Genomic DNA, 19,124 nt, shown 5'->3' on the forward strand with positions numbered 1-19,124 from the left:
AGCCCAGAGGCCGTCTATATACCTGGCCCCTTTTAAAACTTGAAAGTCTGAAGGCTAGCCCTCAGGCCAGAGACAGGAGTTCACCAAACTCTCCAAAAGGCTTCCCTCCAAGGAATTCACAGAACTGTTTGTCCTACTCAAAACTCAGCACATCTCCAGGGAGGGTCTGAGCCCTGGGAGTGACTATCACTGGCTTCCAAAGGGGAAAATCAGGGTGCCCTGAGGCCATAACCTGCCCTGCTGTACCTAGCGGGTGGTGGAAAGAAGGGCTGGTGAATGATCACCAGGGCTGGTCTCCCAGTCTTGTGCTTGAATGACATTTCACATTTGCAGCATCTGTGAATGACTTGCAGATTCCACAGTGTGACAGTCTGGGGCTATTGCCAAGGAGGAAAAATCACCAGTTTTGAAAGTCTAGGTGGGGATTGCATCAGGGAAAGATTCAGGGGGAGGCAAGGCAAGCAACCCTCTAAGGACGCACCTCACTGCTGAAAGTCGGCACTCAGCTCATCGCCTCCTGTGGAGGGCATGTTTCCAAGAGCCAGATCTTAGTCCAATTCTTCCCCTCCCTCCCTCTAGAAGTTGTCATTTAATTATGCAATTAATTACTTAATGTATCAGACCAAGCCTTCCCACCTGAGAAGTCATCCGTGGAGTGGTGTCAGGTGGGAGGATGGAGAGGTAGTGGTCCACCATCATCCCACCAGGACAGACGACTGGTTCATTCTGCATGACTGCTGCTCACTTAGTAAGCCCCTTTCCTCTACAGCTAACAGGCATCTTGCTCTTAAAGGCCTTTATTTATTCAGCTATTTTCTAAATTATTTATTTAATTTTTGGCTGTGCTGGTTTTCACTGCTGCGTGGGCATTTCTCTAGTGGCCATGAGTGGAGCTACTCTGTAGTTAGGGTGTCCGGGCTTCTCACTGCAGTGGCTTCTCTTGTTAAGGAGCTTGGGCTCTAGAGAGTGGGGCTTCAGTAATTGCAGCAGGTGGGCTCAGTAGTTGTGGCTCCTGGGCTCTAGAGCACAGGCTCAATACTTGTGGTGAATGGGCTTAGTTGCTCTGCGGCATGTGGGATCTTCCCAGACCGGGGATCAAACCTGTGTCTCCTGCACTGGCAGGCAGATCTTTACCACTGAGCCACCAGGGAAGCCCTATTCAGCTATTGTTAAAAAATGGGCTTCCAGATAGAGATCCATTTTCCCAGGTGCCACCTTGGCAACTTCATCAGCACCTCACACCAAACGCACCCAGGATGCCCTTGGTCTTCCCTCTTTTCACCGAGTGAGGCAACGCCCTCCCAGTTTGCAGCCTGCAAGCCTCTTGCTCCCTCTCTCTTCCTTGCTCTTGTGGCTCGTTCTGCCCCAGCCATGCTTTTCCTACCCTTCCATCTCCTTCCCATTTCTATTGTCCAGGCAGGTGTGCAGTGAGAATTGTGGAAGTAAGAGAGCATCACAATTCTGTTTCTTTGGGGCAGATGAATGACTGAGCCAGTCCTCGTCAAACGTGGCTGGCATATCCATCCAGCTGAGCACTGTGCACTCATGTGTTTGGCTCAAAATCTTCCTGTGGCTCCCCGAGGTCTTATACTCCAGGTCAAGAGCCTTCCTGATCAGACCCACCTCATCCCCTCCCTGTCCTTTCTCCAGCCTTGAGCATCCCTTGTTGCCAGGCCAGCATCCCTCTTTTAATGCCAGCATCAAGCTGCTTCCTGCAATCCTTTTTTGCTTTCTCTCTACCAATGAGCATCCTCCTGACCCTTAGAAATAATCTCACTCATTCAATCATTTGAAGAACACCAGCTGAAGGATACCAGTCCCAGGAACTGTGTGAGGTTGACATTAGTCAACCAGATCAGCAAGTCTCTTGCTGTTACTCATGGCAGAGGGGGAAAGATAGTATCCTCTCTTCCATGAAGCCCCTCCTCCCTCACATACCTCATCCACACAGATCTGACTTCTTTCTTCTCTAGCATTTGCTTTCTGAGTCCCTCAGTTTATCTTTGGCTTATATTGACAATCTTGTAGTATTGATCTTTCCACAAGTTTTGCCACCTCATCAGACTGTGAGTCGCTCAAGGACAGACCTGTTTTTCATTCATTCCTGTATTCCCCATGGCAACTAGCACCAGACACAGCACATAGTGGGTCCTCACATATTTTTGTAATAAACTACTAATAATAATCATTTAAAAAAATCCAACTACAGGAATTCAGCTTAACTAAAAATGCTGAGTTCTCAAGCCAGAAGTGTAATAAAGACTTTCTTTATTTTTTGCTTAATGCAAAACAAACATCGAGGCCTGCATCTCTTCACAGCATAAGCACTTCTTGTGTGACTTACTGATGGACAAGGAGATAGCTGCACTTTTATCCATGCGATCTCTTGCCATCCGAGCTATTTAACACCCTCCCCTCTTCCCCCTAGAAATCTGAGGCTAGTAAATAGTTATTGAATGGAATTAAAAGCTGATCTGACCATCAGCACGTGTTCAGTTTATCCAAATGGGTAACATCTGTAAACAGCATGAAACATGTTGTACTGGAAGAGGCTGGCTACACTGTAATTATCCCCTTTTGATGATCAAATCTGAAATTCACAGCCTAGGAAGTTCCTGGGAACATTCTCAAGCCAGTGATTCCAATTGGGCCAGATGGATGAAAGGGAAGAGGGAAGGCAGTGTGGTGATTTCTGTTGCTCAGCTCTGTGTGATGGAGACCTGCCTGGGTGGAGGGGGTCAGGATGGGAGTGGCACCAGAGCTGAGGTCATGCCGAACCACCAGAGGAGAAAGCTGGCCGTCTGGGCCCTTCTCCTATAAATCAAGAGCTTTGCAACGCTGCTGGAGAATCAAATGCTCTGTTTCATTTTCCAACCTGAAAGCAGTGGAGCAGGTAACAGAGGCTGCTTCCTTGGAGACCAGGCAAGGGCTGCTGACCGCAGGAAGCTGGCACGACACCTATGCCTGCAATTGGTCCCTCTAAGCCGCGGGAGTGCTGAGGCCACAGATCAAGTAAGTCTGTGGACCTGGCCAAACCGCCTAGCACGCTCCCAGGGTGGGTACCTGATGCCTCTTATCCTAGCAACCATCACCATGGTGGCAAAGGAATGACTTCACTGTGTGTATGTGTTAGTTGCTCAGTTGTGTCTGACTCTTTGTGACCCCATGGACTGTAGCCCACCAGGCTCCTCTGTCCATGGGATTCTCCAGGCAAGAATACTGGAGTGGGTAGCTATTCCCTTCTCCAGGGGATCTTCCTAACCCAGGGATGGAAGCCTGGTCTTCTGCATTGCAGGCGGATTCTTTACCATTTGAGCCACCAGGGAAGCCCCTTTCTCCACTACTGGACAGCAAACTTCAGGATGGTGAGACTGTCCTTGAATATCAGTAGTGATTGCCAGTACCCAGCATAGAATCTGGTGCTCAATTAAAATGTACTGAATGAATGAATGAGCAGACAGCCTCCAGCTGCCTTAGCAACAGCCGCATGGAGATGGGGCGGGGGCAGTCATTGTCACTGAACCCTCTGGCGGGCTAACTCTAATGGGCCACCTGGTCCCCTTGTCACCAGCCTTTACCCTAGTCATATCAGAAGCCCCACCCTACAGAAAAGACCTTCCCAACCAGGGCAGAGAGAGGCTTTCTCCAGCCCAGCTCAAGCCTCTACTTCTTCCATAGAGAATCCCGCCCACAAATCTCTTCCCACAAACCTCTCCCTTTTGAAACAGCTGCACAATTTACCATCCCATCCACACTGTTCAAAGCTGGAGTACAGGACTTCCCTGGTGGTCCAGTGGTTAAGACTCTAGGGACACCAGTTCAATTCCTGGTCCAGGAAGACCTCACATGCCATGGGGCCACTAAGCCCCTGTGCCACGAGTGCTGAACCTGAGCTCGAGGGCCTCAATTAGTGAAGCCCAAGCCCCTAGAGCCTGTGCTCTTCACCAAGAGAAACCACCGCAATGAGAAGCCTATGCACCACAACGAGAGAACAGGCCCCTTCTTGCCGCAACTAGAAAAAGCCTGCTCAGAGCAACAAAGACTCAGAGTTGCCAAAAATTAATTAATTTTTAAAAAATTTACAGTTGGAGTACATATTACCATTCATTTATTTCATCTAAAACAAATTATAAGGCTACTTAGTCACCGATTTCATCTAATGAGTAAGTAAAACATTACCTATTTCTTTCAACTTACAAACAATTATAATGGTGTTTATGATTTTCAAAGGGTTTTGGGTACAGCACAGTGGCCAGGAGTCAGAGTTTCCAAATCTGCCAGAATGTGCCCAGTTTCGAAGAGTCTGTTCTGTTAGCTGCATAAATGCCCTTTTAGTTCTTGGATGTGGTGAAAAATAGGTCACCCTCGAACTCCTTCTCTTATGCCCCTTGTGGTGGCTGGTGAGCCCAGACCATGTCAGGCTCTCGATAAACAGAATCATGGAATGTTAGCACCAGACAGTGTATATATAATACCTCTTCTTGCCCAAGCTCCCTGTAGGCAGGGAGAGAAAACCCAGGAGAGTGGCATGTGATGGTCCAGCTTGACAGTTGGGCAGATGCGGTGGGCTCCCACCGTGGCCCTCTCCCCACTTACTGAAGGGTCCAACACAAACTGCCCACTTGCTACCATTCCTTCTGCCGTAGAGGGAAGCCGGCCAATTACACAGCAGCTGTCTGGGGAAGTAGGGCTATATTTAGCTCGGAGGGACCACCGCCTTCTAAACTGCACAGAGATGAAAACAGACCCCCGTTTCTTTCCTAAACCACCCAAGACAATCTGCTGCGCCTCCTCTCTCATGGGGAGTAGGGGGTTAAATTCCTGTCTGGGAAGTGTTTGGACCTTTCTAGAGTTATTTATGGGCTTCCCTAGTGGCTCTGATGGTAAAGAATCTGCCTGCAGTGCAGGAAACCTGGGTTCGATCCCTGGGTTGAGAAGATCCCTTGGAGTAAGAAATAGCAACCCACTCCAGTATTCCTGCCTGGAGAATCCCGTGGACAGAGGAGCCTGGCAGGCTGCAGGCCATGGGGTCACACAGAGTCGAACACGACTGTAGTGACTTAGCACACAGAGTTAATTACCCCTTTCCTGGCTTCAGGCTTCCACCCTCAAGAGCCCCCAGATGCTGGGATGATAAGGCTGCTGCTGAGGGGAAAGCCCTGAAGCATTTGGCAGTTAACTGTGACTAATAAAAACCTGGACTCCTGGAATTTAAAAAATGCACAACAGCCTCCATCCCTGTGGTTAAGAGCAGAAGAAAGAGGTTTTTCAGGTCTCCAGGTCCCTCCAGTAGGAGGTGAGAGTGTGGAGGGGAGGGGTACCGGATGCCCCCACTGTTGGAAGTGAATATTATCCTCCCAGCTCCATCTTCCTCCTGGCCCCTCCAGTCCTCTTGGGCTGCCTGCTGTCACAAAGGAGAAATTGGGGCTCTAAGGCCACTCAGAGGATGTGTGTGTTAGTCGCTAAGTTGTGTCTGGCTCTGCAACCCCGTGAACTGTAGCCCACCAGGCACTGGAGAAGGAAATGGCAACCCACTTCAGTGTTCTTGCCTGGAGAATCCCACGGACAGGGGAGCCTGGTGGGCTGTCGTCTATGGGGTCGCACAGAGTTGGACATGACTGAAGTGACTTAGCAGTAGCAGGCTTCTCTGTCCATGGAATTTTCCAGGCAAGAATACTGGAATAAGTAGCCATTCCCTTCTCCAGGGGATCTTCCTGACCCAGGAATCGAACCCAGATCTCTAGCATTGGAGGTAGATTCTTTACCGTCTGAGCCACCAGGAAAGCCCATAGGCCACCCTTAAATCTCACAGCTGGAGGATTTCTAATCAGTTCTGGGAACCTACCTGCTTTGGCAAAAGAGCCTTTCAAAAATGGTAGAGGGCTCCCCTGATGGTCCAGGGGTTGGGAATTTGTCTGCCAGTGCAGGAGACACGGGTTTGATCCCTGGTGTGGGACGATCCCACATGTCACAGGGCAACCAAACTCACGCACCGTAACTACTGAAGCCCGTGCACCCTAGAGCTTGTGCTCTGCAACAGGAGAAGCCACACAATGGGAAGCCCCCTGTGCCACAACTAGAGAAAGCCCACATAAAGCAACGAAGACCCAGAGCAGCCAAAAATAAAAATAAGTTTAAAAAATGAGTAGAAAAGAAAGTGAGGTGGGGAGGCCGAAGAAAAGGAAAAGACCCGTTATGTTCCCTGACCTAACAGCACCCGGCCCCAGCCACGAGCCTCTCTATGAGCACATGACTTAGCAATGTGCAGACGGGCCAGAGCAGGGATGGCTGCTCACAAGGGCATCTGGATTTGTAATCTCCCCTTATCTAATGCTTTTTCCAACTTGTCCACAGCCACAGACAGGAAACAAAGCCTCTCGATTTAAGAGCCTCTGAACTCCTGGGAGGTTTGCTTGGAGCTCTGTTTTATAGGTTTAGAAAAGATCTATGCACTTTAAACCAACAGTATTGAACATTTATTATTTGCTCCTGCTTTCCTCTTTTGAAGAAGGTTTTGAGAATTGGCCCGAGACTCATTTTTCTCCCCCCTGTATAAAATGCTGTTTTACAGTGAGGTGTCCAGGGACCCAAGAAGGGTCAGTCCCTCTGGACATACAGTTGCAAGTCTCAGGCTCCAAAGGGGCCATAACTCAGGGGTCCTGCCTCCCACTCTAGGGTCTAAAACTTTAGACCATAGCAAAGGGGAGGATGGAGATCCTGATCGGTTAATTTTCTGGAAGAAATGAACCCAGGCTGGTGAATCAGCAGTAAGGCAAATCTCTTATAACATTTTACAGTCTGCATGCACTTTTCCAGAAATCATCTGGTTTTCCCCCCTACAGATTGTTTAAACCCCCTTGTAAATGATGAGTGCATGCCGTGCCATTCTGAAGGAGAAACCACTGCCACTCCAGATTACAGACTGTCATAGCTGGAAGGGATCGAAATCAACCAACTCATCTTAAAGAAGGGAGTGGACTTGCTCTGTGCTCTGGCCAAACTCTCTCTGGGAGGGGTCATCCTTCTGAGGAAGAAGCACTTTTTCCCTCCTCTAGAAGGGAATTTATGAAGTGTCGGGGGCCCCTGAGGATGCCCCAGGCAGATGTAGGACTCCACGGAAGCACAGTTAGCTCATAGAGTGAAATTCCATCCTCCAGGCCCCAGGGCATAGTGACTCACGCCTCTGGCATCCCAGAGTGGGATGAACTTGGTCTAGACGGATGCCGTTTTCTTCCACTCGCTGCTTGGGGAAATTTCAATGTGCTCTGGAGAAGGCACAAGCCTGTGAGGGTCATCTCTAATGGTCTGTGATCTGTCTTCAACCTCCAGGTGTCTACGAGGGTGGATATGCTAGAACCTGGTCACATCCATTCAAAATAAGGGTGAGAAGAGATGGGAGTGTCTCTGTGATCTTCAATAGACTGATCATTTGTGCCTGGGGTCACAAGACACAGAGAAGTCATTAACTTGACTCTTCACTCTTGGCCACTTTTGAATTTATGAGCCCCATCTGGGGGACATCGAGGGGAGGTGGGGCTTTAATTTTCACTGTGATGTAGAACAGTGAGGGTGGAAAGCGTCTGCTTTCAAGGCCAAAGTCATGATGTGCCAGAGGTCGAGAGAGAACATGAGAACACACACTAGCAGACATCCCTTCTCTGCATGTGTCTGTGTGAGTGTGTGTGTGTAACAGGCATGACCCCAATTCACACAATGGTCGTGTGTGTGTGTGCTCAGTTGAGTCCAACTCTTTGCAACCCTATGGACTATAGCCCCCAGGCCCCTCTGTCCATTGGATTTCCCAGGCAAGAATACTGGAGTAGGTTGCCATTTCCTCCTCCAGGAGATCTTCCTGACCCAGGGATCGAACCCGCATCTCCCGGCTTTCCTGCACTGCAAGCAGGTTCTTTACCACTGAGCCGTGGGGGGAGTTTGACACACAGTGGTGGTCACTGCCAGTAGTCAGCGAGTGTGCACCCCCTGTGCGGGCTGGCTGGGTGTACTTTCAGAGATGCAGATAAACATGGGGTCTTAGAATTTGGTAATCATCTCATCCCGTGTCCTTCCCACGTAGGGATTTGGCTGCCATATTCCTTGCAGGAGCTCATCCAGTTCCTGCTTAAACTACTCTGGGGACAAGGAGCTCACCACTCACAGGGCAGCCTGTCTCCTGTGCTTCAGAGTCCTTGGACGGTGTTGAAATGTGTAGCTCCATCACTCAGCCTTAAAGAGTTTTCATATTCAGCTGAAATCTACACCCCAATCCCTCCCCATTCATCTTAGTTTTGGGAGTTAAGCCAAATTACAAACGCTCTTCTCCATGGTAGCACTTCAATATTTGAAGAGAACCGATATCTCTTCCATCTTATCTCTTTTCTTGACACAATATCTTCATTTCCTCATGTGATGTGGTTTCCAGACCTGTCTCCACCTGGCTGGTCCTTACTCTGGATGACCTAGTTAAGAGATGGCCCTGGAAATTCACTCCCTTCTTGGTCCAAAAAGTGAAGAGTTTAGGAAAAATGTCCCCTTCCCCTCAACCAAGTGTATCAGTTTACACACACTTTCTAGCAGCCATACCATTGGCTTATACTGAGCTTTTAGGCAACCAATCACTTTCAGGGATCTTTTAAATACAATCAACACTTTCAGTCTCTTTTCCTGGCTTTTGCTCTGTAGCTGTTTTTTCCATTTTTTCATCATGAACCTTGACATAGAACCTTATATTCATCCCGAACACATTCCAAGACTTCCCTGATGGTTCAGCACCTAAGACTCCATGCTCTCAATCCACCCTGCTTATTTAACTTACGTGCAGAGTACATCATGTAAAATGTCTGACTGGATGACTCACAAGCTGGAATCAAGATTGCTGGGAGAAATTTGAACAACCGCAGATAAACAGATGATACCACTCTAATAGCAGAAAGCAAATAGGAACTAAAGAGTCTCTTGATGAGGGTGATAGAGGAGAGTGAAAAGCTGGCTTAAAACTCAACATTCAAAAAGCTAAGATTATGGCATCTGGTCCCATCACTTCATGACAAATAGGAGGGTAAAAAGTGGAAACAGTGACAAAGTTCATTTTCTTGGGCTGCAAAATCACTGCAGGTGGTGATTGCAGCCATGAAATTAAAAGACACTTGCGCCTTGGAAGAAAAGCTGTGACAAACCTAGACAGTGTATTAAAAAGCAGAGACATCACTTTGCTGACAAAGGTTCATCTAGTCAAAGCTATGATTTTTCCAGTAGTCATGTATGGATGTGAGAGTTGGACCATAAAGAAGGCTGAGTGCCAAAGAACTGATGCTTTCGAATTGTGGCATTGGAGAATACTCTTGAGAGTCCCTTGGTCAGCAAGGAGATCAAGCCAGTCAATCCTAAAGGAAATCAATCCTGAATATTCATTAGAAGGACTGATGCTGAAGCTGAAGCTCCAATACTTTGGCCACGTGACGTGAAGAGCCGACTCAGTGGAAAAGACCTTGATGCCAGGAAAGATTGAAGGCAAAAGGAGAAGAGGGCAGCAGAGGATGAGATGGTTAGACAGCATCACCGACTCAATAGACATGAACTTAGTTAGGCAAGCTCCGGGAGACAGTGAAGGTCAGGGAGGCCTGACATGCTGTAGTCCATAGGATCACAAACAGTCAGAAACAACTTAGCAACTGAACAACAACAACAGAACTTCCCTGGTCCACACACATCTAACAGGGTACATTTCTCTAGCCAAGAGGAATGATTCCATGACTTCAGCTACTGACACAGCTATTATATGAGGTATTTCGGAGAAACTTGTCACATCCCACAAATATCCCTTGTAGGTAGTCTGGGTGGCTCCCTACCCATCAGGCCAACCCTGCCCATAAGCATAAGCTTAGCCACGAAGTCCTGGATAGAAAAATCTTCTGGCAGCTGTCCGAGGTTCTGGTCAGACACCCTGAAATCTAGGCCCATTCATGATCTACTTTAAGCAGATACCAAAGGGAAGAGGTTACAGGGGACTGCTCATCAACTGAAAATTTTCACAGTATTCCTGGCTAGACAGGAAAGCTCCTAGTCTGGTCCCTGGTAACCAATCTGATTCGTATGACAGCAAGAGGGAGGTCTTCTAGGAAAATGCCAAGTTTAGAGGCTGTGGAAGTCATCTAGCCCTTGAAACCAGACTCCTCCCAGCTAAGCCTCTCTGGGTTACTGTAAACTCACTTAGGATTACCTGGAAGATCATTCCAGGTTACTTGTCCTGGAATGATGTTCCAACTTTCCCCAAGGCGTGCATCTTGTCTTCTAGGGTTATAAGGGCTTGAGAACAAGGGTCACGTTTACTTGCCCCAATGGTATCCCAGACCATGATGTGTACACAGCAGACCCCCAACCAATAAACGTCCAGAATAGAGATAGGTGCTAAGATTTCCTATCATGGACTCTCAGCCCTTTCACAACAAGAAAGTTCTCTCTAAAATATTTTTCCCCTGGTCATTTCTCTGCCTTTTCCAGACAACGAAGGTTTTAATTTCTCTGTGACCCATCTTATTTCCCCTTTATTTTAAAAAATATTTATTTATTTGGCTGAGTCTATCTTTGATCTTCATCGCAGCATGCAGGATCCTTAGTTGTGGCACGTGAACTCTCAGTTGTGACATATGGGATGTAGTTCCCTGACCAAGGATTGAACCCGGGCCTCCTGCATTGGGAGCATAATTAGCCACTGGACCACCAGGGAAATCCTTTATTTCCCCTTTAAAGGCTACGCATTAGAATTGGACCCTACAGGCAATTTCATAAACACTTTTCTGTTGAAGTGCCCTTCACAGAGTTCTTTTTCAGAACTTTTTTGATTCTTCCCTAGTGGCAGATGGGTCTTCTCATTTTTCCAGTCCAAAACCCACTGGCATTTTGGCCTATCCACTTTTGATTCATGCTAGCAGTGACTTTCTCATGCCTGGAAGTCAAGATCTTCACTTGACAATCCAAGTGGATTATCCCAAGGATGTAGGATGAACAAAAGCCCATTAAAGATGTCACACATTTGACCTTGAATCAAGGTTAGCAGTTTGCTGAAGTGATTGTTTCAAGCAGAAGCCTGAAGAAATCTCTATCTATGATCTGTTGGCCACTTCAGAACTTTCGTAATGGAATGGTCAACTCATTAGAAAGAAACATTTCAGTCACTGATGATAGATATGGGCTAATACTTATTTGTAGTTGATTAATATTGGGATTCCAAAATTCAGAGATCCCTGATTTAACTTGATCATTAGAATAGTAATATTGCTAAATCCAATTACTACCAAAAAACCAAAAAATGCTGTGGACTCCCCCCCAAAAAATGTCACACATAAATTCATAGTCCTATTAGGCAAGGCAATACTATGAAGGAATGATTTGCTTCTGTGCATTTCTCATTGCTATTTAGCTTGATATTTTATCCTAGGATCTTCTTCACCTGCCTTTCCAGGTGGCTCAGTGGTGAAGAATCTGCCTGCCAAGTAGGAGACAGTTTCAATCCCCTGGAGAAGGAAATGGCAACTCACTCCAGTATCCACGCCTGGGAAATCCCACAGACAGAGGAGCTTCGTGGTCTACAGTCTATGGGGTCACAAAAGAGTCAGACACAACTCAGTGACTAAACAACAGTGACGAATTCATTAAGTGGATAATGTTGGTTTTCATTCCTGAGAAGAAAATTCTAGGTACCTAGCATCGTTTTTTTTTTTGGATACAATGGTAAACTAGACGGAACCCCTGCCTTTGGGAGCTTCCAATCTCATTGGAAAGATGAGATGCATTATATGAGGGGGTGGCTAATTACTTCATATGAAGTTATATAAAGAGTATAAAAAGTATGAAACTGGATTGGATAAGCCCACCTTCCAAATTATAACCTTCATGATAGAGCAAGATTATCAGGAACCAAAACACTAGATACACAACATCAACTCTGTAACCATCTCTTCTGGTTATCCCAAATAAAACAGCAGCATTTGAAGACTGTCAACCAGAAGTGGTCTCAAAGCTGCCGGCTGAGAGAAGGCTGGAAATCCTTTTCCACACTGTCATGCAGGTTTGGACCAGTTCCCAGCATCTCAGTGCGCTCTCAGAGCATATGAGAAAGAGTAGGGCAGAGTGAGTCATGGGAGGAAAATGTAAAGACCACAGTCTGGGGAGAACTTCCTCTGAAGCCCAAATAGGGCAATTTCAAGAATCAACTCTCTTCTGCATTAGTCTGAGGCCGGCTGGAAACTACAGCACAGAAAAGGCTCCTTGTCCTGGATTCATGGACGATCCCGTAGTGCCTTGGGGGTAACATCCAGCACATTCCTTGAGGAAGGAGTCTTGGCTGCCTCTTCCTCCTGCCCTAAGCCCCACATAGTGGAGAGCATTAAATGCTTGTTCATTCTATTCTTTGGCTGGAGCACTTGTAAAAAAGATAAATCTGAAATTTAGCCATAAATTTAGAAGAAGGGTCACAAGCCCTTTTGCCATTCCCAAATGTTGACTTGGGCTGGCAGCATCAGAATCCTCTGAGAGAGTTAAAAAAAATTAGCTGTTCTTTTAGTGGGAGACCCTCACTCAGGAGGTCTGATGCATTTTAAAAGTGATTCTGATCCCCTGCTAGTTAGGGGACAACTGTCCTGTGACAGCCAGCCTCCAATATGACCCCCAGTGACCACTACTTTCTGGAGTCATATCTTTGGGTAATCTCCACCCACAAGGCGTACTGTTGATGTGAATGACCAATAAAATACAGCAGAAATGATGGACCATCACTTCTGAGAGGACGTTAGGAAAGACGTGGCTTCCATGTTTTGTTCCCTCTCTCTCTTTCTCTTTTGAGTCATTCACTCTAAAGAAAGACAACCACCATATCTTAAGGATGTTCAAGGAGCCTATAGGGCGATTGTATGGAGAGGACCAGAGGGCTCCAGCTGACAGCCAGAAGGAAGCTAAGGCCTGCCAACAACCACAGTAGTCAACTTGGGAGAAGAGTCCCCAGTCCTAGTTGACAACGTGACTGCAAGTTCACGAGATGTTCTGAGAAAAATCAACTGGCTGACCACTCCTGGCTTCCTGATCCTTAGAAACTACTTGAGACAATCCAAGTTTGTTGTCTGAAGCTGCAAAATATAAGGGGCAGGGAGGTAATTTGTTACACTGCAGTTGCTAGCTGATACATTTTCCTAGCCCAAAGGGCAAGCTCCTGAACATAGCTGAGTCTTCTCATGGCCTCCTTTCTACCCTCATTTCACACTATTTCCAGATTCAGGATCTACAGTCTTGAGTGGTATTGACCTGCTTATGCCCAGTTAACAGAGAACTCTATACCTCTGTGTCTTTGTCTAAGCTGTTCTCTGCTTCTGATGGCATCCCCTTCTTCAGAAATGCTTCCTCAACTGCCCTGGCACCAAATGATGAGTTTAGGTCCCACCCCTCCAAGTGACCACACACACTTCTTAGAATCATAGGTGAAAAGTGAGTTAAATGGAAGAAGGGAAACATTCACATGAAAGAGTCATCAAGGGCACATGAACTTATCAGAAAGAGAAACACCATATGATATCACCTATATGTGAAATGTAAAATATGACGCAAAGATGAATCTATCTCTGAAACAGAGAAACAGACTCACAGATTTGTAGTTGCCAAGGGAGGCAAGGGTGGGGGAGGGATGGAATGGGAGGCTGGGATTAGCAAATGCAAACTGTTACACTTGGGATGGATAAACAAAAGGCCACGCTGTGTAACAGGGAGCCCAGCTTGGCACTCTGTGATGACCTAGAGAGTGGAATGGGGGGAGGGGAGGGAATCTCAGAGGGAAGGAATATATGTACTTAATTGTAACTGATTCACATTGTTGTACGGCAGAAATCAACACAAAATTGTGAAGCAATTTAAATTAAATTGCTTTTAATTTAATTTTAAAAATAAATAAAAATTTTAAAAAGATTCTATTACATAGACAGGGAATTATATTCAACATCCTGTGACAAACTATAATGGAAAAGAGTATGAAAAAGAATATATATATGTGTGTGTGCTGTGTATACATATATATATATATATATATATAAAACAATCACTTTGCCATACAGCAGAAACTAACACAACACAGTAAGTCAACTATGCTTCAGTTGAAGAAAAAATAAAGCACATGACTTGCCTCTATGCTGTTGATCAGCGAATTGTCAAACTTGAAGCCAGGAATTCTTTTCTCACTGCACACCACACCCACATCTTCCGTGTGCTTGCAGTCGGTCACACCCCAGCCATTGGAGGAGCAGGCTGCAAGGGTCGCCTCGCTGCCGGTGCAGTAGACATTGTCCAACCAGATGGGCCCTGAAGGAAGCAGAGAAGAGAGAAGCCAAGATCCACATCAGAGTAGGTCTGAGTCTTTGGGCTCAGTCTTTGGGCGCATTTGGACACCGATTATGTACACAAAAACAGGAATTTTCCCTAATTTTGGCAGCTGTGTGGGGTCATCAATTGGTTTTCAGTGTGTTGAAATACTTCATACAGTTCAAGACCCTCCTGGATTCCCCTGGCAGAGGGATGTGATATAGGGATGTGGTGGATTGAAAATGATCGGAGTAGAAATCAGATTTAAACCCGAAGTAACATGGTATAATGGAAAGAACAGGGACTTTGGACCCTAAGCTGTTTGATACTAATTCTGGCTCAGCCACTCAGCTCTATAACCCTGGTCAAAGCTTCCTTTTCTCATTGGTAAAGTGGGGATAATAATGACATTTAAATGGCAGGACCATGTGCAGATTAGAGATAGTACATGACACATGCCTCGTTTATTGTTAGTCCAGAGTTACTAAAAAAATGGTAATGATGAATTTCCCTGGTGGTCCAGTACTTGAGAATCTGTCTGCCAATGAAGGGACACTTGTTCAATTCCTGGTCTGGGAAGATCCCACAGGCCATGGGGCAACTAAGCCCATGCACCACAACTACTGAGCTGGCAAACCACAGCTAGAGAGTAGCCCCTACTCTCCACAACTAGAGAAAGCCCATGGGCACCAAGGAAGGCCCAGAGCAGCCAAAAATAAATATTTTTTAAAACGGTGATGATGATGATGATGATGATGATGAGGGTGATGGTATTAGTTATGCTCACAGAAGGCAACTCACAATGTGAGGTCATCTCCCTGAACCCCAAATCCTGGTGCTTTCAGGTCTCTTCCTACTTCCTGATGTTTCCCATCCACTCATTCAGAGATGGTCCAGCAAGACTAACCCACAGAGCCTCCTCTTCATGCTTCAGAAGTCAGGTGAAGGCAGGGCTGGTTTGTAGCCAGGCAATCTGTCTGGGAGTCCCTGGTGGGTCTCTGCTCACCTCCTGTGCATATTTATCTGACTTATAGCAAGTAGGGAATTCCAAGTGCAAAATGCTAGAGGGTTAACCACAATGAGACACAATCTCACACCCACTAGGATGGCTACTACCAAAACAAAAACTAAAACAGAAAATAACAAGTGTTGGCAAGGATGTGGAGAAATTGGAACCCTTGTGAACTGTTGGCAGAAATGTAACATTGCAACAGAGGAGCTCACGTTCTTTACATGTTGGTGCAGAAAGAATTCAGTGAGAGGCAAAACGATAGGTAAGAGATAGATTTAAAAATATAGGATGCTGGAACTTCTTTGGTGATCCAGTGGCTAAGACTCCACCTCCCACTGCAGGGGGCACAGGTTTGATCCCTGGGTTGGGGACTAAGATCCAGCATGCTGGACTGTGTGCCTGCCCCCTTCAAAAAAAAAAAAAACCAAAAAGCTAATATCAAATGCTTGTGAGAGATACAAGCAGGCAGGCAAGGGAGCAATGCCCCAAGAGCTGGATAGGCTACATTTTTATAGTCAAAGGAAAAACGGGGAGGGGAGAAGACCACATTCTTCCTCATTCTTGAGTAGATGTCAGGCTTCTATCATCAGCTCCTCTTCCACATCAAGTGGGGGAGATTTTTGTCTCGTTGTGGCCCAACCGGCCCAATCTGTCATGGTACTATGTTAATTAGCTAAAAGCTAGTAGCATAAGCTAAAATATGGTAAGCCATGTCAGGTTTCAGTATAATGAGGGTCTTCTACTTCAGAATGTCTTCTTTCTCCTGTATTTTTGTTTTCAGTGTGCACAGAGGAGCATGACCTAGGGATCATTAACTTATTGACCCCAATGGCAGGATGCAGGTGTTATTTTTCTGCCATTGTTTTATTGTCTTGAGGGCTGGCTCACGCTTCTATTGCACGGTTTTGTTGCTAAGCAAATCTGCTTTCTTGACTGATCATTCACTTACAGGGGTCTTCCAAAGTTCCCTCTCTATCTATGAGCTCTTAGTGAGATTTTTAAACTATTTGATTATCTTACTTTATCCCTATCAGAATGATGCAGCCCCTATAAGAACACAGGGTGGTTCCTCGAATTAAAAATAGAATTACCATATATCTAGCAATTCCCACTTCTGGGAATATATATATTCAAAAGAATTGATAGCAAGGTGGCAAAGAGATATCTGCACACCCATGTACATCACAGCACTTTTCACAATAGCCCAAATGTAGAAGCAACCTAAGCATCCGCTGACAAACTGTAGTCTACACGTACACGGGAATATTACTCGGCCTTCAAAAGGAAAGGCATTCTGTCACTCGCGACAACATGGGTGAACCTTGAAGTCCTTATATTAGGTGAAATAAATCAGTCGGGAAAAGGCAAATACTGTATGATTCCATATATATAAGGTACTGAGAGTAGTCAAAATCACAGAGACAGAGTGTAGAATGGAGTTTACCACGGGCTGGGTTAGGGGAGTTGAGGAGTGGTTATTTAATGGGTATAGAGTTTTAATTCTGCAAGATGAAAAGTGGGTCCACAACACTGTGAATGTACTTAACAGTACTGCACTGTACCCTGAAAAATGGTTAAGATGGCACATTTTATATGTACTTTACCACCATTAAAATTTTAAAAAAATTTTAAGTGCTAGAGTGGTTTCAAGTAGTGATTTTTATAAGCATCACTACACAAAGAAAGAAAACAGAGTCAAAACTCTCCTTTTTCTCATGACTCCAGAAGGACTCTACAGTAGAGTGGAGTCAGAAAACCTAGGTTCAAATTCTCTCTGCATCAGGACTTCCCTGGTAGTTCAAAGGTTGACTCTGCACTTCCAGTGAAGAGGGCATGGGTTCCATTCCTGGTCAGGATATAAACACCCCACATGCCATGTGGTACAGCCACAAAAACAAAACAAAAAACAAATTCTCTCTGCCTCTGGCATGGTTACCATGTGACTAGGTCAACTACTTCACCAAGCCCATTCCTCAAGTGAAAACAATGATACTAACAAACAGGTCGCCATGGAGATTCAATTAGATTATGAATGTGCCTAGTATGTGTTCACCTTCCCTTTCTCCTTCCTCCTCCCAGTAAGTCAGAAAACAAGGAATTCTGCTGCTTCCTCGCTGCAATGAAAAAGCAGATAAAAACACTCCCATTGTAAAGATGAGAAAACCAAAGAAAATCTGAGGTTCTTCAAGGTCAGCGGGAACCTCGGGTCAGCCTCTGGACTTCGAGGCCCCAGATGAAATGCGTCTGCTATGACAGATGGCAGCTCAGGGCTCAAACGAGAGAACCTCAGATGCATTGAAGGGAAACAAAAGGCTTATTGAAAACATCTGGGCTTAGGTTTTCCAACTGGTTTCTCAATTTGGCTTCGTTTCCAAGCCATCAAGCTCCACTGAAACACATGCTCCCTAATCGATTGCTGTTTCAACAACAAACCAATGTTTGTCTTGCTAAGTACTAGCAACAGAAAAGACCCTCCACGTTTGAAGCGGGGCCTCTTCTATGGAACAGTCTTCAGAAAAGCTGCTGAATGGACAGAGACGGTGAAAAGAAACAGAGCCCTTATTCCATCTGCAGACAGAGAAACCACCCTGACTAAGGGGATGGGAAATAGGACAACACTTAGCTAAAAGTACCAGCAGGAGCTGCAAAACAGATGCCCCAGGGCGTGTTTTATTTTTTGATAAGAAGCATTTGAAATTAGCACCCTGTTGGCTCAGAATGTAAAGAATCTGCCTGCAATGCAGGAGACCCAGGTTAGATTCCTGGGTCCAGAAGATCTCCTGGAGAAGAAAATGGCAACCCACTCCAGTATTCTTGCCTGTAGAATCCCATGGACAGACGAGTCTGGCGGACTACAGTCCATGGGGTTGCAAAGAGTCAAGGCAACTGAGTGACTTTCACTTTCATTTGAAATTAGCACCCTGGAGCATTAATGCTAACTATTACCCCAAAGAGCTGCTTTCTTAAGAAGCTTCAACTCATCCCCAGTAAGTCTACCTTCTACACAATCCCACCAGTTACCTTCTTAGATAGTGGGAATGTTCATTTCTATGTGCCCCAAGATGACATCACCATGCCAGGTAAACTGATTTGGCCTAATTTCATGACCTATTTTTCCCCGCTGTGTGCTCAATGCCTAACAACTAAATTGTTCTGATTCCAAAGCAACCAACTTCCAGTTTGCTGCTGGAATGCACGGTGGTTTGGGAACAGTTCACTACATGCCATCTGAGAGCTGCTAGGAAAGTGCCATAGGGACACAGATGGGGGCCAAACTAAAATGCCAGTCAGGGACTTCCCTGGTGCTCCAGGGGTTAGGAATCTGCCCGCAATGCAGGGGATGTGGGTTCAATCCCTGATAGGAGAACTAAGGTCTCACACACTACAGGGCAACTGAGCCCATGGGTCACAACTGATGAGCCCACATACCAAAACTAGAGAGTCTGTGTGCCGCAACAAAAGACCTCTCATGATCCAACGAAGATTCTGTGTGTTGCAACTAAGACCCGATGCAGTCTAATTAATTAATTAATTATTTTTTTAAAATGCCAGATAATCAGAAGCAAAACTTCATTTTACTCCTTCCACTCATTTACCCTAAGAAGATGCTTCTCCTGATGAAAGGAGAAGAGATGTACCAACAAGTTAACAGATCATTTGGAGAGAAAAGATTATAAATATAATTCTATTTGAAATCCAGCATTCCCCTGGCTGTCGGGGCAATGGAGATACTTCAAGCTAGGAGCTTCGGGGCCCCACTGCAGTCATCTGCTGG

At 45.9% G+C, this 19,124-nt stretch overlaps 1 protein-coding gene and 1 non-coding gene across 2 annotated transcripts in view; one reads left to right on the plus strand and one right to left on the minus strand.

Moving 5' to 3' along the window:
- The window catches only part of LOXL2 (lysyl oxidase like 2), a 113,638-nt gene that overhangs the window by 57,420 nt on the left and 37,094 nt on the right, over positions 1-19,124 (minus strand). Inside the window, exon 3 of the mRNA XM_027549925.1 lies at positions 14,162-14,337. Coding sequence (XP_027405726.1) covers positions 14,162-14,337 — 176 coding nt within the window. The remainder of the gene's footprint in view (positions 1-14,161; positions 14,338-19,124) is intronic.
- Positions 11,030-11,165, plus strand: LOC113897959. Its single transcript, XR_003512472.1, has one exon. It is a non-coding gene; the product is annotated as a small nucleolar RNA SNORA2/SNORA34 family (small nucleolar RNA).

Source organism: Bos indicus x Bos taurus, chromosome 8 (genome assembly GCF_003369695.1).
Source record: "Bos indicus x Bos taurus breed Angus x Brahman F1 hybrid chromosome 8, Bos_hybrid_MaternalHap_v2.0, whole genome shotgun sequence".
NCBI lineage: Eukaryota > Metazoa > Chordata > Mammalia > Artiodactyla > Bovidae > Bos > Bos indicus x Bos taurus.